Source organism: Phlebotomus papatasi, chromosome 2, assembly GCF_024763615.1.
Source record: "Phlebotomus papatasi isolate M1 chromosome 2, Ppap_2.1, whole genome shotgun sequence".
In the NCBI taxonomy this organism is placed as follows: Eukaryota; Metazoa; Arthropoda; class Insecta; order Diptera; family Psychodidae; genus Phlebotomus; species Phlebotomus papatasi.
In genome coordinates, this window is record NC_077223.1 from 67,804,575 (window position 1) to 67,829,136 (window position 24,562).

The window sequence follows — 24,562 nt, forward strand, 5'->3', positions numbered from 1 at the left end:
GCCGTCTTAGCGTTGATGACCAGCCTCCGAAGCCAAACGGCAGAAATGCTTCTTCATTGGCTGTGTAATCTTTCAAATATTTGATGTTACAAAATTCATTTTAAATATTACAATGGCAGAAACCTAGCGCAAAGGCACAAGGATGTAGAGTGCGTTTTTTTTTGTAGAGTTAGTGCATAGCCAAAAGCTGAGCGCGCTCTCTAAATGGAGATGTGATCTCCGAGAAGTTAAAAAAAAATTTAGAGATTGATAATTAGATAAAATAAAATGCAAAGAAAAATTTAAAAAAAGAAGCAAGGCTAAACCATATCTCTTTTATTATTAATTGGCGTCAATGAAATTGAAATCCGAACGGACCCCCGCCCCGCCAGACGGAGCCCCAAACAAGTAACGGCGGGCGACTTCAAACCAGACAAAGAACAACGCAAATTTTCAACAAAAAAGCAATTTTTCATCCCGTAAGACTATACTACGGCACTTCTAGGACTCATAAATTCATTTTACAATAAATATTTTCTCATTTCCTTGTAATTTTTATATGAATTTTCTGAAAATTGAGAAAAAATGTCAAAGTGAGTTTTTACAGATTTTCGTAGCAAAAGCCGCTTTCATTTGAATTTCCTTTTTCTTAGCGATTTAGCAAGGATTATAGGACTCATATCAATATATATTCCCGTAAAATTTTCAGATTCTCATATAGTCATTCGAAGAGAGTTGGAACAATGGGAGAGATGGACCACATCGCCTCCTGCCTACACCCTATGCACGATCTCCACCTCATTTGGTATATTTATGCCCTTCAACATTCTAATGAAAACCCTCAAGTTACAGCTTTCTACCTTTAAAATTGTACCAAAAAATGGAAATTGAATTTTTTGAATGTCTGAAAAATGGGCAAAAATTTTTATTTCGCCATAAGAATACGTGTAATTGGGGGTTGAGGAGAGGTGGAACTTAATAGTTTTGGCAAAACTTTCGGTGTGAATTTTGGTCAATGTTCTTCAAAATCTTTTCAAATAAATCTTAGAAATTATTTTCTTTAAATTCCTGGTAAGACTGACTTGATACACTCAGCGAAATTGCCATCGAAGTATAGTTATGAGCCACATATTCCACAAAATAAATCATTTATACTGCAAAAATAAAATAAACTTCAATAAATTCAATGAAATAGTGTTCATGTCTAAAATCACTTCCCTCTAATTTTAAATTAATAAAATAAACTATAAATATTTTGCTAAAATTAGGGGTGTTCCATCTCACCCGCACTTTTTTTGAGTGCCTCAAATGCAACTCTTTTTTAAATCCTATTTTTCGAAGTGACTATTTTCATCGAGGCATTTATAATATTGATATCTTAAATTTAGAGTCGTCAAATGATAAACCAGTGAGATTCGTCATTGTCTCGCATTCAAAACGTATCCGCAATATTGAATATAGAAAAGATATTCCATCTCTCCTCGAATGACTATATATAGTTTGCGCTTTTTTTAAAGAAAATTTTATGTGAAATTCCAACAGGAATTCGTAAAGGAAAAACCAAGGCGTAAAGTGAATTTTCATCTTATTTTTCTCTACCGTACCACTTTACAACAATTCTAGGTTTCATATTATTTAATTTTTAATCATTATTTTAACATTTTCACGTATTTTTAGCGATTTTTGCGAATCGTGACAAAACTAAAAAAAATTAACATTTTTTAGGTTATGTAAGCCATTCAAATGTCCATTTATGATGCCAATTCCATAAAAAAGGTGGCATTTTACGCCAATCTGGTATTCTACGTCCATTTTTTTGGCTTTTTCCCTATTTTTTAAACAATAGAAAAGTTATCAGCTATTTTTTTCCACTAAACGAAAGCTAATTAAATTCTCTATACATTCGTGTTATCACTTTAGCATAATAATTGAATACAATTCTACTGTGAAGCTCTAAACTTAACACTAAACCTACCAAGACCCGGTCAAATTGACCGATTTAAAATTAACACATATTTAAACAGTACAATGTCACTATCAAACTTTATGAATTTCTTAAAATATGCATGTAATATATTTTTAAATGTTTAAATTTTAATTTTTGCCCTTTTCCAAGACAAATTTGTTGAGTATTCTCCGATACCGCGGTTTGTCATTTGACCAAAAAATTACCAAAAACAGTCAGTAGGTTTAGTGTTAAAATTGGAATAAAATGCCACTTTGGGTTTTTAAGTGTTGGACGATTGGAACACCGGTGTCTCATAAAGAAAATAATTTTTTCTGACTACCTAAAGTTATGTTTTTCTTATGTTTGTACGTAATTGCAAAGTAGAAGGTTGAAGGAATCTAGGATATTTTTTGCAAATCTCCAGCTATTTGCTATATAGTAAATATTTAAGCTCAAAAATGGTGAATTTTTAAATTCTCAAATTCATAATTGATTTTATTTATTTTTTATACTTCCAATTTTTTTTAAGCAAATCCCCTTTGGCAATAAAAACTACAATACTCATGTGTAATTTTTCATTAAAGCGAAAATTATTATTCATTGGTATTGTCAGAAAAATTATTAAAATTTTTGGGCTAATTTTGTCCCTATCGTTCATAGAGGCGCAAAATATACCGAATCAGACTCTGTTGGACTTTCCAAGGTTAGATGTAAGACTTATCATTGATTATGTTTACAAGTTTAATTTTTATTGTTGATTTTCAGTCCGTAAAAAGTGTCTCGTCGTTAAAGGGTTAAATTTTAGTCATTTCTTGCTTTGTCAAAGGGTCTTTTGGTTCACAGGGCATGGGATTTGTGGCAATGCACTTTTACTACTTATTTTAAGAATTTTTAGCAATTTTTCTCTCTTTGTGTGTCTTTCTTGAAATTGCTTTGTGTTCTTACCCGACGCTCACCGGTTTTCATACCATATATTTTCAAATTTCTTCTGTATCCTTGCCTATAGGAAAAAGTACTCTCCCTTCAAACGTTCATGCATTCGAATAATGTGAATTTTCTTTTAGTTTTCCCAAAATGACTTACACATAATTATTACGTAATTATCAATCATTGATGATAAGCTAACTATAATTAATATAAATATGTCAGTATCTAAGAAAAAATAAAATAAAATTTACTTTATTCGAATTCGAAGGCATGAACGTTCGATGGTAGAGTACTTTCCCTTATCTTACTCTAAAAAAATCGGTAGTTTTAGAAAAGATTCACTTTGTAATATTATGAAAATCTATTTTGAAAATTTAGTATTAAAGGTAACGAAAAAAGGGCCGAATGAAAAAAAAGAAGAGGGCAAAAAACAAGATTTTTTTTCATATAATTTTATCATATAAATCTCTCATCATAATTGATAGTGAAACTATCAATTGTACTATCAACAATCAACGATAACTCTTCACCGTCGAACAATTTCATCGATCAAACATTTTTAGGTGTGATTCTTATATCCTTGACAGACCTACGATTTAAGCCAAGAGACGGTTTAATGGAAAATGATAGAAATGTAGTTTAACTATTATATCGAATATTAATTACGTTAAGCCGTCTCTCGCCTAATCTTCAGGTCTGTTGAGGCCCTTACATAATCACACCTATTTTGGTCGGATACTATAACACCCCGCTGCCTAACTCTACTGCTGGCTAATTCTGCCCCGGTCTTCCCTAGGCAGAATTGGGCTTGTGGAATTGATAGATGTCTAACTTAGAAAGAATATATTAAGGATACTTTTATTAATCAAGGTCTTCGTGTCAGATTAACACATTTTATCTCGTACATTTTACTGATTCAATTTAAATTTTTGACCATTTACTTGGATCCATAAAATATTTAGTAGGTACTAAAAAATTGATACTTTTCTTCACAAGGTCTTTTTTTTATACATATAATGTGCAGAAATGTATTGAAAGATGCTAATTATTTGCGGAATTTGCTAATTATTCTCTGAATTTGAATTGATCACCATGATAATAAGTCTAAATTTATTAACAGAAATATTTAAATTCATTTCTTCAATTATTTTATGAAAAGCATTAGTTAAATTCAGAAAAGAAATACTATTTTTTAGTAATACAATAGGAAGATGACCTCCTTCCGGGTGCGTCAGGGATGCTGATCCTTTCGGAGACCAAACAACAATGTTTTTTTTGCCAAAGCTTTCAACGCAACAGTGCGCCTGCTTCACTGTCGCGTCGAAAGCTTTGGCGAAAAAACATTGTTGTTTGGTCTCTGACAGGATATCAGCATCCCTGACGCACCGGGAAGGAAGTTATCTCCCTATTGCATTATAAATATTCTTCGTCAGTTACTCTATTGACTATTTTTTAGGTGCATTTTGGCCAGATAATTTACTGTAGGGGAAAGTGCCCATGCTTTTCATGGTCCCAAGATTCATAAAGACTAAATTTTTCCTATGTTTCTGAATGTGACTCCGCAATATATTTCAAAAACAGAACACTTTCACCTAGGTTTTTATAATATGTTTGCGATGAGTCACATTTATTGAAAAACATAGGAATAAATTTAATCATTATGAAGCTTGGAACCATGCATAGTATGAGTGAGCACTGTCCCGTATAAATCATCTGAACTAATTAAAGAAGTAAATTGTTTTATACAAATAGAAATATAGTGTAATGAGCTGACGTAAATACAGTGGAGTCTCTCAAATCTGAATCTCTCAAATTCGAACGCCGTTTTGGATTCAAAATGTCAATTGTGAGGTTATGTTAGAAGGTCCGTATTCTAGGTGAATGAAAATCATATTTATGCGCTTCTTCCTGAATGTTTACATACATTATAGTCGTGTAAAATGAAAAGGAAGTATGTTACCACAAAAACTTGCGAGAAAGTACGAGAATTTGATTCAAAGTACAATTTAATCTCACACAAATTTCGTTAGTTTTGAAAAAATCGTTCGAATTTGGGAGGTGAGAAATGTCAAAAATACCCCCCGAGCGTTCGAATTTAGAAGACTCTACTGTAGTAATGTACTAAAAACGATGATCCGTTGAAGCCCAGAATTTGGAAAAAATCTATTTTTTTGAAATGGAAGTTTTTTAGTTGTAGGCTGAACTCATCCAACCTACAATTGCCAGATTATAGTTTCTGATAAAAAAAGAAATTGCATTATTCTTTTAATATTGTTTTTTATTCAGAAATATAAATGGTGTAACCAAACAGCCAGATGAAATTTTATTTTTCAAGATTTTATTGAACTTTCTGATTTTCATGGAAATATTTTTTTATATCATAAAATTGAAACAAAATGTCTATTGAAACTTTGCATTTTAAAATTGTTAATTATCTTTTACTGCTATTTTCAATGAACAAAATTTATCAGATAAAAGGAAAACCCAAGCTATTATTTTTTAAATATTCTTTTTTTTTCTAAAATGTATTAATTTTTTTTATCACTCTGAAAATCCTTATAGAAAAAGTAGTTTTTTTTTTCATTTTTAAAAAGTTACGTTATCTTGTTTAGTTTCAGGTTAAAAAGTTTAAGTATAGTTTTATTTCAAAAAGTTTTTCAAAGGTGGGGCACAGTGGGGTAATTTTGAATATGGAATGGACTTTGAGGATATTTTTTTAAGTGTAATTTTTAATTAGTTTTAAGGAAACTATAGGGGAAAGTGACCATGCTTGATACGATCCAAGCTTGATAATAACTATTTTTTTCCTACGTTAATCAATAATTATGACTCACAGCAATATATTTTAATAGCTGGTCCTAAGCCTCACATTTCCTAAAAAAATTAGGATCCCAGATCTTTTTCCCTAGTTTCAGGAAGCAAAAATTAAAAATGGGTCCTAAACTGTAATTTCGATACATGATATTTCATAAGTATTTCTTAATTAATGTCGCTGTTCACGAAAACTACTATCATAGGCACATAGAGGGTTCATCAGTATTAATATTTATGTAAAAATATTTTTACTTGGGGACACTGTTTTTGATGGTGGCGGCAAATTCATAAATTCTACCTGTGTCCATCCTATATTTTAAGAAGTGTCCATGAATGATAATTTAAATGTAGCAACTCTATCATTAGATGTGATTCTTTCATAATTACACCAATTGTAATCCTCCAATTTTATCGACAATTGACATAGCCTTCAACCCCTTCAACCCTGTTGCCTGAATTTTAAGGTTGTAGAGTGACATTTTCAGGGACTCAAAGTGAAAAAATGGTTTTCGCTAGCGCCCTAATGTCATAAAAACATGGCTTAGAAAAATTAGATAAAAGTTATTTTAAAACTAATAACCAGTCGTACAAACGATTTAAGCAGATAGATTAGAGTTCCGTCTAAATATTGATATGCATTTTTTGTATCCGGTGAAATTTTTACAGTAAAAATGGGCCTCCGAATTGTCGACTCAATTATTATACAGGAAGGCCTCGGACCCAACTTGTATAAAAGACGCCACTGAATTTCCATTTTCTTCTTGAAGAAAATCTAAGATTTTTCAAGAACTATTTGAGGTAGGATTATGAACCTAATAAGTGAGAAATTTTTTTGTCATAGTGGAGGAATCGCTTCGGTCTGTGTGATACTCAGAAAATAATCACAAACCTTGGAAATCATTTTACAGTATCAAGCATGGGAACTTTCCCCTAGTTACCGTAGTGCTAGGTATTTATGTACACTTTAAAAGTACAGCTTAACCCATTCAGTCAATTTACCAGAAATACTTGAGATAGAATGTTCATATTTTGGGATTAGTTTCCTACAGATTAATAGATGAATTTTTTGAAAGGAAAAAAAATTTATCTCATATGGGGGCGCGGGGCGCCTCTGTCAAACACACATCTTAACGGTCACTGAATTTAAATTCTGTGCATTAATTCATTGCAAACTCTATTGCTTTAGATAGAATGACTATCCAAGAACACCAATTGGGAACTAGAATTCAAATCAGGAAAGAGGAAAGAGGAAAATTTTAACAAATTCGACGAGATGTCGTATGTTCCGTCCGCCATTTTTAGCAAAAAATTTGCATGACCTTCCGCGAAGCAAGAAAACAATAACAAAATGTATTTACATCTATGGCGGACTATTTTTCCAAAGTAATTGGATAACTAACTTTACTAAAAATCCACTCCCGACAGCAATTCGGATAAAAATTGCCCAGAAATAAATCATCAAAAATCACTCAATTTGCGTATGATGTATAATACCATGGTAAGGAATGGGTTAATACAACAAGGTAGGAATGGATAGAACAACTTGAATTGAAAATTGTATGTTTTCAAAAATTTTCATTTAATAAATCTCAACTTACCATTTCGGTATTGCCGTTGCTATCGCTCTGACTAGGATTAGGCTGTGAATTGGACAGCGGCGGTGTGGTCGATGGGCATCCCGTCGTATTGATGTTGGATGGCGAGGAAGTTGTTGGTGAGCTTCCGGGTCCACAGCCCACAGCCGCAGCTACACCTCCACCTCCACTGTTAGCGCCCCCACCGCCGCTACCGCCCCCAACAGCTGAATGCTGGTACATCATTGAATCTCCTATAACGCCATTTACAGTGATCAGTATTAAAATGAACTGAAATAGTCATGTTTTGTCAAGAAAATATGTGACTCTAGTATAGAAATGACAGAATCCTCGAAGACATGGAGCAAAGAAACACGCAGCTTTTAATGGGAAGAGCAAATAAATCAAGTTGAAATTCGTGACAAATTGATTTAATATATTTTATGAAAAATAATTTTTTTCCTTCCATCTGCGCTTTGAAAATGGATACAGAAATAGCTCCATGAAAGGTTGAATCTGTGTCCGCATGGTATAAGGAAAGAGTTTTTCGGAGTGTGTGTCGTTTATTTATCTAAATAAATAGCAAATAGTGATTTTCCATTAAAAATTTTTAAGTTTGTTTGTTAATTAGTGTTTTAAAAGTCACGAGCGTGACGATTATTTCTTTCATGGCGCTGTGGGCATGTTGAAATGCTTTTTGTCCAGCGCATCTCGCACAACCACGAAAATTTTGTGACGTGAGGTCCTCTCTGAAAGATCGCATCACACATTTTTTTTTTGGCGGCACCTTTAAGGCAAATCACGATTCACGCAAAAGCCCAAACAACCAAAAGAGACAATCACTGGCGATCGTGCTAATCAACCTGAGGCGGATGAATTGGTTTTTTTTTTGGCGGGAACTCTAGCAATTAGAACCTCTTACCGAGTGCATTTAATCCATAGTGTTGATAGCTACCGGCACCCATGGCTGAGGAGATGTTTATGCCGGAATTGAGACCACTGTTGAGGGTAGATGAAAGGGTTGACGACTGATTGAGTTGACCAAAACCTGAAAATTAGGACAAAATTTAAATTGAATTGTAATTGACTTTGTCCCACCTATCTAAAAATAGTTAAATTTTAAACCAAACATGTGCCTAGATAAGCTTGTGGGATTTGAAGTTGTTTTCAGATGATCTCAAAATTATTGGAACTCTAATTACAAATTGGATATTTTAGAATAAAGAATCGCATTGCGGCAACTTTACTCATTTTATATACCTAGGTGAGTTCGTTAGGTTAATGAGAAAATATTCAGAGTATTTTGGTGATAGGATGGATTTGATATCATAGTCTTCTACAATATACTTGATAAGTATTGGCCGAAAGCCGCAAATCAACATCTATAAACTGCTTTCCACTGACCAACAGAAGGATCACTTGATTTTACGATAACTGACATTATGTGGAATTAATCAGGGAGAAGATCTCCTTCCGGGTGCGTCAGTGCTATTTCTCTTTTCAGGTACAAGAACAAACACAAGATTCGTAAGGGGGTGCAATCCTTTCAGGACAGGAAAACACAAAATTCTTTGCCAAAGCTTTCGATGCTTCAATTTCAGAGATCAATGTCCAAGAAGGAGTACCCGCGACGAATTCCCGATTTTCCCTGTAAATCCTCATTTGGAGTAGTAGACAGACAGTGCGGACAAAATTTCAGAGACAAATCACAGATTTGACCACTGAGGAAGACGCGTTGAAGCGTCGGAAGCTTTGGCAAAGAATTTTGTGTTTTCCTGTCCTGAAAGGATTGCACCCCCTGACGCATCCGGAGGGAGTTCATCTCCTTGACCTTCTTATACGAATTGCCGTCAGTAATCTACCGAAAACACAAGATTCTTTGCCAAAGAAGTCGATATGGGTATTAAAATGCGTTCTTTCTAAAACTTAGCTTGGACTGTTGTAATCGAATTTAATTTGGGATATAAGAAGCCTAAATAAAAAAATATTATCTCACTGTTCCGGCGAATGAAAAGATGCCGAATTTTTTAATGTATTAGTAATAGTAATATTTATTCAATCACAAAAATAGAGTTTATCAATCTTGCAATTATGATAAAAAGAAAAAGAAAAACAAGTAAAAAGAAAATAGCAACACAAAAGAAAGAAAAAGAAAAAGTAAAATAAAATAAAAAAATGAATAATGAAAATTATTAAAATAGTAATATTATTAATATTAAAATAGTAAATGAAAATTAAATAAGAAAAAAATTCTAATAAGTGCGTCCTTAAGATTCAGCCTGAAAAAGCATCGGATGCCATCTGCAGACCTACGCAGATCACTTGGAACGGAGTTAGTACTTAATTTTAGTAATTTTAGTTAGTAAAAATTTTATAACATGTGACTTCAATAGTGTAAACGTATTTAACAGTTACGTTTTTTCTAAAACTGAAACTTTACTCGTTAAAAATGGTCCCAGAGTTCTTACATAGTAAAAGTAGTTCAATTAAATTGAATCTATAATATAATTTAAATTTTTAAAGTTACGCTATTGGAATTGAACTATACTCGAACAAATTGTACCTGGAAATTTTGGTTTACGGATCTTTGCCTCCACACATATTGTTCCGAGACATTTCTATTCTTAATATTTTATTATAATGATTTTTTCTTTTTTTTTCTTTGTCCCATTTTTCCAGAGTTTTTAGGCAATATTTTGAATTACGTATTAATAATAATAATAATAATAATAATAATAATTGTTATTACAATTTATTGCTTCATGTCCAAAGTATATAGGATCTATAGCTAAGCGCCTGGCAAATTGGCCTTTTTATATGGAGCTTTTTGAAGCCAATTCCTAAATTGATCTCCGACCCAGCTCACAGTGCTCCAAGGAAAAAATTTATTTAAACAAAAATTTAGTATATTTATCCTTCCATACGGAAAGTTATCTTATAATACGGAAAAACTTCTCACTTTTTAAATATTTAGCATAACGATCACGAGTGCAGAAAAATTCCCATACGCATTTGTATGTGAAAGTAAGAAATTGGCTTCAACTTTGAAGGCCAGTCGCTGGGGACTAATCTATAGTATACATCTAGGACTGCGCATATTCAATATTTCATTGATTAGTAATCATTTGTGATGTATTATTAATGATTAATTGAATAAAATAGTGTCTAAAAGTTATAACATTTTACACAAAGCTTTCCGACATTCGAATAAAAGCTGTCAAAGCTAAAAAATTCTCCTTCTCGCATGGGTTTTTTTCTGTAATTTGCGGTCCCAATCAGCCGATTATCTCAGAGCTTTTTTTTATATTATACAATGTGTCAAGTAAGATCGCTTGCTCTATGATAAAAGTGTTCAGGATGCAAACTCCTAAAGTGGGTTCTTTATATTTAATTTATTATCTTTATAATGAATATATATCTACCATGAGTAATGAAATTTAAACAAAAAATTCCTAGAACAAGAAGAACAAAATTTAAAGAATTATAACCATATAGATTGAAGTCTGAAAACGAGTTATATTTTCTTATCATTTTTTATTATAGATACTATTAAATTTTGATTCTCTTTTCATAGAGGAAAGTGGAACAGATTTACGCATGCACTGAATTCGAAAATAATAATTTTTGGGACGAAAAATAATTATTTTTAGGAATTGTCTTGGTATATCTTCAGATAGTCCATACTCAAGAGAAATGAAACTTCCCCAACCTTCCCTACCCTGGTTCCCTTCAATCCAAATACAAAATTTATTGAAAAAAAAAGATTTGAAAGAAAAATGAAAGCATTAATTGTAACAAATTTGTAAATAATTTGAATATTAACCCTTTAAGGACAATAAGAACACCAGTGTCCCAAAAAATGTTTTTTTCCCATAGCCTTGTAAAGTATTGTTTTGCTCTAAAAAGTCAGAAAAGTGACTTTTTCTTATCCCCAAGTTTTGACCTTCTCGTCTTTAAAAGGTTAAATAAATTTGTATACATAACCTATATATTCTCTCAAACTTTAATCATTTAAATTTCAAGTATTTAGAAATTTGAATAAGAAAAAGGTGAATAGTAAACTATTGTTTTTTTTAAGATTTCATACCAAAAAAATTAGATGGTACTTAACTTCTAAAATTTGTGTATTTATAATTTTTAAAAATATTTATTTTGGCATATAAATTTTATTTAGAATTTATTATGCAGATGCAGAGCTTAATGGGGTGTATATAAAAGAACAATATCTAAAGAATACTCTACTGAAACCGTCATTTAAAAATTTTATAACTATTTTTTCTGTTTTATTCAGATCTGAGGTAAAATGATAACTTTTCGACACTATCGAATCGATAGTATCGATAAATCTATATCTGTTAGATTAAGTGAATGTGGACTTTTTACGCATTGTTGGGCCATTCATTGTGAGATTCTTAAAAGAATGAGACTGTTGATAAACATCTATATTAGTTTCAGGAACTGCAGCTATCGCTCAAATTTTTCAGTATTGATAGTCGATAGTATCGAAACTAAGTTATCTTAACACCCTTGGTTTTTGGAGGCCTTTAAATAAACTAACTATGCGGTGGGATAATTTTTCTTATTTAAAAAAATAGAATCAAACATTTTCTAGTAGCAACTGATTGAAGCCATATAGATCTTTTGACTGATAATATAAATTTTCAAAACTCTGTCTACTAGACCTAGAGCAGAGCTCCATTCTAATTGACTTGCAATTTTTGAATAAAATTCTTGATAAGTTATATTATTAGATAAGTATTTTTTGGAAATCTTTAAACCCACGTGACATCTTAATATGCAAAGTCGCCTAATTTTTTAGAGTCGATATCTCAGAATATAAAACGAATAAGTCGTGAATGGCCAACTTTACAGGAGAGCAATTTCAAGCTGAGATTTTACATACTGAGCATAGGATTTTTGAGATTTCAAAACCCTATAACTTTCCGGTATAATATTCACAGGGAAAGAGGGTGTCGAAGTATCCGAAAAGCAGAAAAAACGATTTTTGGAAAAAATCGACTTGTTCGACTTACGAGTATATTCTGACAAGTCGAATATCAACGGTTTTTTAATTAGATTTTTTTTTTGTAAAATTTACTATAGTAATAAGTAAAGCTTGCAAAGCTTAGAAGCCAAAATGGATCCTAGTAGCTAAAAAGTAGCAAATGCCAACAGCGAGCCAGAGAGGGTGGGGCAGTTTCACATAGGATCGACTTACAAAAATATGAATTTTTAGGATAATAACAATAATGATTTTTGGTAATTGACTAGCCAGATTTCTTATTGTCCTTTAACTCTTTCCGGACCGCAGCATATGCTGCAAGCCAATTTCCCAATTTTTAATCAAAAATATCTAAGCTCAAGAATTAATTGAGGTCCTACAAAAAATATCTTACATTTGGACATCCTTATAGTTTGTAATCATCTACAAGAATCGGATTTTTATCAGTTCTGAATAATTAAAAAAAATGTTTTTCATAGAAAATGCATATGCTTCTTTGGGTACTACAGTCCCAAAAGAGACGAAAGAATTAAGGGTTAACCGTGATGGAAATATAGTTGAAAAAGATATGGCAAAAGACAGGACAAGAGAGCAATAATTGATATTTACCCGCCGTCATTGGATTGACACCGACGCCCCATCGATCACCGCCGAACATGGAGCCCCCACAGAGACTCTCCCCCATGGCGATGTTGGTGATGTTAGCACCGAAGGGCGGCAGTCCGTGGGATGGCAGAAGAGCACCTGGAAGGCATCACAAACACACCAATCAAGCCTAGGGCTATAACTTTTGGCGCCAAGACGCCCTGAACTACCCACCTGGAGTTCTAAATACATTGGTAGTCTTCTTTCGCTTCTTCCACTTGGCACGACGATTCTGAAACCACACCTGTAACAACATAGAACACATCTCTTCAATTATCTCAAAATCAGTGACTTGTGCATTTAATCTGGAGATTTGCACTGGGTTTCAGTGAGTTTACAGACATCAAATATGTCTGTCAGATGGGATATGTGGTTAAATTATTAACACACTTTATGAAAATGTGATTTTTTCCATAAACATTTAAACAAAACCATAATTGATTCTTACACCAAACAATTTTGGTAGGCAATTTGCATGACTTTTTGAGAGTTGATTGACTCAAAATTAATAGTATAATATGGCTCATGTTGAGGGAAGGCTCATTTATTTTGTGTTAAAAATTTCAGTTTAAACACGATTTTTTGGAATCGAAAATGTTTGTTCATTGTGTCTGTTGTTAATGATTTATTTACATTGTGGTATTAATTTTATTGGTAATGTTATTTTAAAGTATTTCCTGCCTATAAACTAATTTGTTCTTCTGTAGTAGACAAAGTCAAAAAATATTGTTTTTTTTTAGTGAGAGTGAAAATTTATTTATTTATTTATTTTTTTTAATTTAAATTTAAACTTTATTTAAATGAAATGAAAATCTGCCTTTGAAACTGTGTGTTTCTTAGAGGGAAAATTACTGGCAGGAAATTTTTTTGCGTCCACCGCCGTCTCAGCACTCTTAGAAAAGTTTAGACGTGATTACTAATGAAAATTAGTTGTTCGGGCGATTATTATCAAATCTATTTAAAATAGTTCTTATATTCTTAAAACATTATACTCATAATAAATTTATTAGTAGTGAGAATATAAGTCAATATTTACGTGGATAAGTTGCGGCAATTATTTCATAATGCTTTCATACAATTATATTTGCTTGTGTTAATTAAATGAAATCATTATCCCAACTAATATTGGTCACTAATTCCTTTTAGTTCTCACAACCAATGTAAATAGATGGGCCTATATTTTCATAAAGTTATGACTACTTTTCCAATAGTAAAGTGTGGTTTTTATTTTAGTAATGCGTTGAAGCTCTTTCGAATTTTAAGCAACTAATAAGAAATATGCATCACAATGAATGCTATATAGTAACCGCAACTTATATGATATAGTTATTACAGCCAATAAGATGGGTATCAACCCCATTTATTTAGTAATTGGAACTAATATGTTATAGTACCCATTACTATTTTGATTTAGTTGTGATAACTAAATGAAAAGGATACTTTAACTAACTGTGGTCAACTATTTCATTTAGTTACCCAAACTAAATATATAGTTGGGTCTATATTTACTATATTTTATAGTTCTAATAACTGCATATGAGCTTGTACGAACTAATTTTTTCTAAGAGTGAGCGTTGGTGACCAACCTACTCTAGAGCCAAACGGTGGAAATGCTCCTTCTCGTGTTCTATAGAAGACTTAAAAGAGTCTACTTTTTAAATTATTTCTATAGAGGTAAGATTAAGATATTGGAATATAAAGATTTGCCCATAGATCGGTGTTATGATACGATTCTAAAGCATCCTGACTATAATTTGGGCTGATTTTGTAAGGGGAGAAGGGACTATATATATAGATGGAGATACATTGAAGTTGGACCTGTCCATAATATAATTAGATTCGCAATTGTTTTGTCTATCTAATTAAATTAAATAACATTGAAGCAGAGCACCTTTTAGAAATATGCGAAAAAATAACATTTTCAATGTAGAAACCCCCTTTCACCTTACATACTCATTCCTTTTCTCTTTCTTAACCGTGGTTCTGATAAACTGACCTACCCTTTACAAAAAAATTTCTCTATGTATGTTTCACTTTTATTATATATAATTATAACATAAGTAATTATAAAAATATTGTAATAAATATGACTATTAATTAATATTGTTAAGGTAAGTGAAGCATGTTACGGCCATGAATCGTCAACCAAAAATAAAATGATTTTTTGAAAATCATTCGTAGTTTTTAACGAATTATCATTTGCAACATGTGTTCCATTATTAAATAGATGTAGTTAATTTTGCAAAAAAAAAAACCATTAATAATAAAACCGAATAATTTTCAAAAGTCCAATTTTAAGGACATAGCTCAATTTTATTATCATCTGTCCATCGGACCGTCGCCAGCTCTAAAGGCCAAACGGTAAGAGATAGCGATTTGGGACCTTCGGGGGACCCCCACCATAAGTCGACCCAAGGATCATTAACATGCCCCTGATTTTCCTCCAATTCCCCCCCCCTTCCAAAATATGGATTATCCAGGTGGACATTTCGTCCTCAGACGAAAATACCGTTGAATCATTCCTAGTAATGGTTTTTCAAGGTCAAAGGTTAAAAAGGCACTAGAGGTTCAAGCGAATGATGTCATGTTTGGGCTCAGTGGAAAGGTCTTGGAATTTCCGACAAAACTGAACCATTTCCAATCGGTTTTGAATCGGTAATGATCCGGTTCATAACCGATAAATCATTTTTATACGAAATTCAATTAAATTACTCCTAAGATGTATTTTGGGAAATATTTTGAATGATTTATAAGTCGGTTTAAATTGGTTGTGAACCGGTAATGAACCGGTTATTTACCGATAAGTAATTTTTGTTCGAATATAATTTTTATTACTCTTCAAACTATTTTGTGGAATCTATTGAGTGATTTATGAATCGATTCAAATCGGTTGAGTACCGGTAAACAGTAAATGATGCGAAAGTACTTTTGAGGTATAGCATCTAAGTCACGAGTTCGAGTATTTCGCAAAGCCTGGGACGCTTTGCCACACCTTTTGTATAATAGTCTTTGTAATAAGATTTTAAAATTATAAATCTTCAAAATACAACTAAAAGCTCAGAATATTTTTTTTAAAACAAAAAGACTATTTTTGTTTTTCCTTTTTTTATTTTTTCAATTATACTTTTATGAAATATATTTTTGGAACTTCAAACTTAATCGATTATAACAGCTAGGAAAACATTTTCAATGTGTATTTGAAGTTGTTATTAATTAAAATAGTTAATTACTGGCCACAGAAAACTTCACCAACAGCCTGCATGAAATGGTCCCTCTCGTGCTTTCAGAACTTAATACAATATTGTGAGAACTGTCTTATGTCCTAAAAAACCTACGATTTAACACTTCGTAGAACCCTAACTAAAAGTGTCACGGATGGACCAAGTGGCAGCCGCTGCCACTTATCGGATTTTACATAATATTTTAATATTTTTACATATATTTTAACATTCGGAGCCTCAGTCAGTTCTTTTCTGGTGTCTGAATCAGAAATTTTATCTCCTTGGGTACTGTATCTAAAGATTTCTAACCATTCGATGTTTTCATCTTTATCAGAATCATGGAGTAGGGGAAAGTGGTGTGCCTTTTAATACGGCAGCCTTTGAATATTTCAATTTTTCTCTTATTTTTGAAAGCAAAAAATCTACTTTATGAACAATAGTTAATACAATAAACTATTTTTTATTAACTTCACTTAACAAAATGGAATTTTAGCTTTGGGAAATAAGAGAAAAATTGAAGCATTCTGATTTTGACGCATTTAAAGGTATGTCACTTTTCCCTATATTTCATCTCAATAATTAGCAAAAACACTTTCAAACTGTTCTTTTAGGGCTTTTAAACATTAATAATCAAGAAAATAACATCTGCAGAACGTCAAACCCTCATATAAAATGCATATGGCAGCAACTGCCACTTGGTCCTTCCGAGTGCAGTTTTTTGTTTTTGCAATATATTTAGATTAATATTTAATTTTTATTAAAACTTTTATAACTTTTATAGTTCACTCATTATTTTGATTATAATTATGTTAAGTTTTCTATCGGCTTAAGCCATAGGTACACTGGTAAAAATAAAAGGGTCAAATTGACCCTTTTCCAAAGGATGGATCATATTTGACTCTTTGAAAGGGTCACCAGGTACCCTTCGAAAGGGTCACGGTTTTGACATCTATTTAATTCCGGAATAAACGAATAAAAAAACAATGAAAAAGTGATCTTTGGTGTTCGCTCAGATGAGAGAAATATGATATCAGTAATAAGTTTACAATAAAACATGATTATTCGTGATAAATGTGCATACTAAATTTCAAGAGATACAAAAGTGAACCTTTCAAAGGGTCAAATACGATCCATCCTTTTGAAAAGGGTCAATTTGACCCTTTTATTTTTACCAGTGTATGTTTAGTCCAGAACGTTAGGGTTAATTCAATGTTCAATAAATTAATCATAACCAGGAAACTTTTGGTATTATAATAGGGTAAGTGTGCCAAATTACGGCCAGCTTGCAATTCCGACCACCTTCTTTGTTCCTCGAATTTTCATGAATTTTTAGTTTTTACATACTCCAGAGATTATACAATGCAAAAGAATAACAAAAAATGTAGCTTCGACAAACGAGATTACGTGAAAAAGACATTTCAAGAATTCCTGAAGGGCAAGGAACATTCAGGATGAAGGTGGCCGAAATAAGGCACCAATGCTATGTCTACATTTTTATTCATTTTAAATTGTATTAAGAATGATTTTAAAGTAAATAAAGACGATAAACTGTCTACAAGGTTCTAAGTAACACTCCTTAAGTAGAAGAAATGAAAAAAAAAAAAACAATTTCTATTAAATATATTACATTTCAAACTTGAGACTTTGGCGCTTGCATGCAACTATGACAAAATTTGGCACACTTACCCTATATAAGAATTAAATTACTTCGATAGATAACTGCAGTGACTTGGAAATTGGTGAAAATAAGACATTCTAAAAAGTTTCAATTTGATGTAATTTTCTAAAATCAATTGCAGAACTCAAAAGTTAAGCATTGCGAAGATAATAATTTTTAGAAGCATGTGGAATAAAAAATATGCAAAAATTTAAAGTTTCTCTAAAACTTCTCACTTTTAAGATATTTCGCTTAACGGTTGCTAATGCAGAGAAATTCCCATATGTTTTTGTATGTAAAAATGAGCTTTTATGGCTTCAACTTTTAGGCAACTTGGCAGCGGCTTGATTGAGAATATTAAGAATAATTATGAACAACAATAGTTAAGATTTGTTAAGAGAATATTAATTATGAAATAAAGTAAACAAATTTAATAAAAGATAATAAATATCATAAAGGCAAATGCAATAATCTAATAAATTTATGGTTCACTTTGGTCCCAATAGGTACTCTTTAGGTAATTTGATTAAGCAATCAATTATCTAATATACCAATTAAGGTAAAGTACCCTTTATTCGACCGGTTCCTCTATTCGACCGGTAGATTTATTTATTCAATTTAATTATATTTACTATAATATTTTGTGTATGATCTAACATTAATAGGTCAATTATTCTTTAAATAATACGAATCAGTGACAAATTCATAGAAATTGATGAAATTCACCATCAAATATTCAAAAATTGACCCACCGGTCGAATAGAGGAACCCGGTCGAGTAAGGGTACTTTACCTTATATATAATATGTTCAGGAATAGGACTTCCAAAAATAGAACTAAGCTGTTTTCCTCTAATGAAACACAAGGAATTCAGTTAGAACTAAGACCTTAAGTAAGATTTTTGAGAAAAAAAAAACAAAATTGGTTAACTGCTCCAAGTGTTTAACCCTACTAAGTGCGTTAATGCAATTGCAATCTAAGAAAAAAAAATTTGTATGAATGAATTTTTCTCGAGGGGCGTTCCTCAGTCCGCCGCGGCGTCAGAAACATTTTCATCCAGCAAATGGCTATGTAGACAAAGCGACGGAGTTCATGGAAGCAGTTGTTTTTCACTCTTCTTGGTGGGTGGTTCTGTGGAAGTTGGTTTTCGCAGAGGAGCTTTTACATTCAAAGAAATAGTCTTCCGTATCTACTTTCTATTATTTATTCTACTCGATTTATTCATGGAACTCAACATTTTACGAGTGGAAGAAAATTACATCACGTTATTTTAATTCAAACATCCAATTTCGGATTTAGAGCTCACTTCATGCTTTATCGCGCTTTACTTTAAGTTCCACACATGATAGCATCGATAGCATCATTGTGAATAAGAAGAAGAAGTGCAAAGTATAAAAGCGAAGAGTGAAGTTCACAAGAAAATTGAATATTAGTGATTTTAAGGGGAAAATGGACATCAAGCAGGAGCCAGTCGATGATTTGGACTTATCAATAGTCAAAGAAGAGTTTACCATAGAGGAGATAGAACCAGAAGATAATTATGAACATTATGACACGGACTTGTAAGTTTTATGATTTCTTTCCACACCTTTCCAAAATCACTAATTTCATATCAGTAACCAAGAAACCCCTCATAAAACATTACTTAAACATGTTTTAAAGAATATTAGGATATAGAAATGTATAAAATTAAGTTTATTTATAATATTTGTCAGTAAAATACTTTTGACATTTGATTTTAAATCAGCTGACAGTATCGACAGTACATTTTTTCTAATAACGGGTATTCAGTGTAACGCTTAGTAACTGAGTAACTTCTTATCTTTAGCATAATTCCAGAGGATAATAAAGAGATGGTACAGATGAAAATTGAACAAACAAACAATAGTTATGATTATGAAAGGATCACAAATAATGAAACAAAAATTAAGAAAAAGATCTTTTCCAAAATGGGAAGACCGAGAAAATCAGAGTACAAATGTTCAATTTGTGGAAAGACATTTGAAAAGTCAAGAAATCTTAGTCAGCACGTAAAGACTCATTCTGATGCAAAAGCATATGAATGCACCCAATGCTCAAAGTCATTTACAGTAAGAAAGTACCTTAGTAAACACATTAAAAGAGCCCATAAAGAACAACCACCGGCAACATGCAAGATTTGCGATAAAACCTTCAAGAATGGCATATACCTCAAGAGTCACCTGTACAGACATAGAAGTTACGTTAAGAAACGATGTCATCAATGTGAGATTTGCTGCAAAAGGTACAGCAGTGAGGCAGAAAAACTACATCACATCAATAAAGTTCACGAAACGAAAAAGTTTAAAGAGTCAAATCCGATTTCTTACATTTGTGCTGACTGCGGTAGGATCTACCAGAGGAAGGGTTGCTACAAAACTCACTTGCTAACTCACAGTGATATTACTTATACCTGCGCTCTATGCACAAGAGAATTCAAAAGCAAAGATCTTCTTGAAAAACATTTGAACGATCACATCAAAAAGAAACTTCACATTTGCAAATTTTGCAATTTATCATTCTCTTCGGCGCCTTACTTTGAAAGGCACGTAGCCAAACATACCAGAGAAAAAGGACCTGTGCAATGCCTCTACTGCGACTTGATATTTTTGGGTACAGAATCCCGATACGTCCATATTAAGGGACTTCATCTGGGTTTACCCACGAAAGCTGTCAAAGAAGGTAGCTTGGTTTTTAATTAAACTAGTTTATCGGCTATTTGTAATAAAAGTTGTTCGAGATCCCGGTCCCTAACTACTATGCAATTTTACACAAGAAAATTTCTATGCAAAAATGATTTATGAGGATCAGTTCTAAGGTGCTCTAAAGAGCCTAGGTGTCTGATTGCCTGCTAACCAAAAATCCAAAATGGAATTTTGTGTCTCTCTTCAATATTTGTAGTTATGCTATGATGCAAGTATCCCGGGTTGGGGTTTGAAACCTCTTTAGTTCATCAGGAAGTTTTCTGGAATTAAGTGTGTTTGAAGTTTGAATTGCATCCAGTGAACTTCACTGCACTTGGTTCAACGGGATATGAGACTGACAACCCCATCCCTGTATAAGAAAAAATAAAATGGATGTCCAGCCAGAACTCCCATAACGGGAAGGCCTAAGTTCCTCTATTGAATGTTGTGCCACCATTATTATTATTATTCTTGTTTTGTACCTAATGAAGATCCAAAATAGTACCAATGTTTCATAGTTCTCTATAAAGCACTTAATATCTCGAGATCTTTACATTTTGACTGAAACTTGTTTTTAAGACAGATTTATTAAAAAGCTACAAATTGTGCCTTTAGTAGATTTTTTTGGAAAAGGACTAATATTTTTGTAGAGTAGATCTCCTTAAAAAAGGATGCATTGGTACAATTTTGTTACTTGCACACCCAAATGCTACTTTTTATTCTAAAATTTTATTTTATGAACTATTTACGTAAATAAGAATTCAATATAATGACTTCCGGCTGTTATTAATGTATTTTGCATGAACACTTCCGATTTTTTTTTCACTTACAACTTAAGTAATGTTAGATTTGATTAAAACACGCTCTCATATGAAAAAAAATGTATCAATAACGGATTTTGGTCTAACAAAATGGCTGCAAAACATGACGTAGGCCATATCATAGAGATCAGACATATCTAGGCATGATCCAGTGGTAGGATTATCAAATCCAGACTCAAATCACAAATTATTATCATGTATTGCTTTATTTGGGCGAAAAATTCATTTTCGGCGAGATCTAAACTATTGCCTAGCCATTAAAACTAATCAAAATCGATATCATAAGTAACATCAGCTTCAGAACATGATAACGAAATCTCTAAAATTTGTGTAATATTCTGGACACAACTATGGCTTAAGCCGAGAGACGTCTTAACGTAAAGCCCAAAATAGACAAAGGGATCGGTTTACGGATCAGCCCAAAATTTGGAGGATCAGGCTGATCTTCTAAATTCACGAGGTCTAGTGAAATTACGGGGATTAGGCGACATCAGCGCCAGTGCTGAAAATAAAAAGCTTCACTTTGGGTGTTTTTGGGTGCTTTTCGAAATGTCAATTAGGTGAAAAAACATGGAGAGTAATGGTAAGCAATGTCGCAAAATCTTAAAATGCATTAAGATTGGAGTAATGGAAAGGTCAGGGTACTCCTTCTTGTACGAAAAATCCATTGAAAATGCACTTAAGTAGTGTTTCAGCACTCAAAGTGTGGAGATTTAATAGAAATTTACGCTGAAAACGCTAATCCATGATCCTAAATCCTCAGTTTGGGCTGATCCTTTACCGCCAAATTTTTCAAGGTAAGTATTCTCCAGGATCATCCTGTGTCTATTTTCGGCATAATTATAATCAAAATAATGATTAGTCTATATCTTTTTTCCTACTAAGCCGTTTCTCGGCTTAAGCTGTTAATGTGTCTAGGACATAACGATTTTTGTGATAAGTTCTTTCCGAGTCATTTCCATTTATGACGACAGAGAAAAACCTCTCCGGAACTTCGATTTATGAAAAAAATGAGAAAAGGCAAAGGTCAAATCCGTCTTCAATTATTGTTCCCGTTTATAATATGAAATAATATAAGATTTTAAAACGAGATGGAATTTTACGGTTCGGCAGTTGTTTAAGTTTCCTAGGTTTGAATCCCATCTAAGTCCCCTGAAAAACTTTTAGAATTACAGATATTTCAATCATCGTATTCGGTGAGCTTCAGTCACTAGGTTTCATAGACATAGAACTGACAACTCTGTCCTTAACGCTTTAAGGACGAATGAGACATTGGTGTCCCAAAAACAAAAACTATTTCTTTGACTATAGAAAGTTATTTTGTCGTTTCATAAAAAAAATCATTTTCGTTTTTGGGACACCGGTGTCCCACACGTCCTTAAAGGGTTATATAAGAAAGACAAAAAATAATGCATTGTCCATAAATCTTGCTTTCCATCAGACTAAAGCCTTAGATGAGATGTAGTGATGCAGCATTATTTTTAATTAAATGTAACTTCTAATCTTTAACTTCTCATTATTTTTTGTCAATCAGATGTCCCAGTTGCCTGCTTAATTTGTAAAATTGTATTTGACAACTTGGAAAAACTAAAGGAACATGCACAAGAAGCTCATCAGGGGCGCTATGAATGTTCCTTTTGTGATGAAAAATTTCCTATGAAGCAATATGTCTATAAGCACATCATGGAGAAACATGAAGGGTAATTGTTTTTTTTTCAACTGATCCTAGTACCCTGTGAAACTTAATTTTAATCTGTTTTAGGAAAAAGTCTAACTATACCATCAACAGGCCAGGTCGTCCTAATATGCGCTACACATGTCCGCACTGTGACCAAACTTTCACAAACATTAGTGTGTATAAAGATCATCAGGCCTACCACTCAGAAGGTAGACCGTACGTCTGTGCCCATTGTCCCAAGTCATTTAAAGTTAAAACTGCCCTAAATATGCATATGCAAGCACATATACTTGTAGCAAACTATGAGTGCCAAGAATGTGGAGAGAAATTCAAAATGAAATGCCATTTTCTTAATCATCAACGGAAACATGGGATTATGGAGAGAGATCTTGATTGTGTATATTGCAAACAGACTTTCAATGACAGAGACCTTCTCACTAAACACGTGAAACTACATCACAATGATATGACTGTGAAGCCTACAACTAGTTCAGCTGCAATAAAACTTGAAGCGGATCTTGCAGAAGACATACCAGATTTACTTCCCCCTGATTTTACCGAGGATTCTCACAATGAATAAAATAAAAATTTACTTATAGTGGTATATGAAATAACTGCGTATTTATAATTTTAAAAGTGTTATAAAAGAGAATAAATGTAATATTAATGTATTAAAAAGAAAATCAGCATAAATAGCCCATAGAAATATGATTTTTTGTAAAAATCTTTGGTTATTTTGGATGAGGATAAAAACTCGTTTTTCAAAAACGAATAATTTCCCTGAAGCATACAATTATGAAGGTGAGTTCTAAATTTTGAAATATTTGTACATGATTCTCAAAAAAAAATGTAATCAACTATCCTCAAGTTTTGGCTCGCGACATTATTAACACAATCCGCGAAATATAATTAAGGAACCTGCATAAAATGTATGGTGTGTTGATGCGATCGGCCTAGTTTTTTTTTTTAAATAGTTCTGTATTACGCACAGAAAAATGGAAAATTCTTAAACAGAAGCATCAAGGAATTTAAGATGACGATTATTTAGTTTTAGTTAAAATTTGCAAATTTCAATTTTCAATTTTATTGTTACAATTCATTTTTGTTTGTTGCAACCGATTCCCTGATGATTTCTCCTAAAGCGCATCTATCAATAACTTCTTAAATTCTACAAATTGAACGTTTTCATTTATATTTTTAAGTTCGTTTTATAAATTGTTATAATTATTTATTGCATGGTAGTGTATTGAGTTTATTCCAAATTTATTCAATTCAATTACATATTTCTCCTCAAATCTTGCTTAGTTGCGTCTGCCGCCGACTTACCACTACCGATCTCATCAGGTAAACGGCAGAAACCCTGAATCATAGATCGTATATGCCAGAAAATATTGTGTGTATACAATAAGATTGATTAACAAACATTTTTAAATAATGGATTAATAGAGTTTCCAATATCTCGTGGCGTCTGAATGTGAGGAACAAGCAGATTGAGGGAGGAAGCGACAGCTTGGCCGATGTGGCACGTGTTGCTGTCACTGGAAAGGAGATTAAAATGTGAATGCGGGATTGATATGGAAGACCGGGTTCGGGAA

At 32.4% G+C, this 24,562-nt stretch overlaps 2 protein-coding genes across 3 annotated transcripts in view; one reads left to right on the plus strand and one right to left on the minus strand.

The window, feature by feature from the left end:
* Positions 1 to 24,562, minus strand: part of LOC129803966 (homeobox protein orthopedia) — a 76,811-nt gene that overhangs the window by 2,579 nt on the left and 49,670 nt on the right. For both annotated transcript variants that reach the window (XM_055850869.1, XM_055850868.1), the window contains exons 4-7: positions 13,064 to 13,133; positions 12,854 to 12,988; positions 8,165 to 8,290; positions 7,267 to 7,496 (exon numbers count right to left, since the gene is read on the minus strand). In XM_055850869.1, the coding sequence (XP_055706844.1) occupies positions 7,267 to 7,496; positions 8,165 to 8,290; positions 12,854 to 12,988; positions 13,064 to 13,133 (561 nt within the window). The remainder of the gene's footprint in view (positions 1 to 7,266; positions 7,497 to 8,164; positions 8,291 to 12,853; positions 12,989 to 13,063; positions 13,134 to 24,562) is intronic.
* Positions 19,110 to 23,673, plus strand: LOC129803965 (zinc finger protein 878-like). Its single transcript, XM_055850867.1, has 4 exons — positions 19,110 to 19,328; positions 19,595 to 20,466; positions 22,824 to 22,989; positions 23,052 to 23,673. Exons 1-4 carry the CDS (start codon positions 19,216 to 19,218, stop codon positions 23,545 to 23,547), a joined length of 1,647 nt encoding a protein of 548 aa, XP_055706842.1. The 5' UTR covers positions 19,110 to 19,215; the 3' UTR covers positions 23,548 to 23,673.

Excerpts from the sequence above, each read along its gene's own strand:
- LOC129803965 (XM_055850867.1), top strand. The coding sequence starts at position 19,216 with ATGGACATCAAGCAGGAGCCAGTCGATGATTTGGACTTATCAATAGTC. Across the intron at positions 19,329-19,594 it reads GAACATTATGACACGGACTT|CATAATTCCAGAGGATAATA; the intron begins GTAAGTTTTATG and ends TCTTATCTTTAG. Across the intron at positions 22,990-23,051 it reads ATCATGGAGAAACATGAAGG|GAAAAAGTCTAACTATACCA; the intron begins GTAATTGTTTTT and ends AATCTGTTTTAG.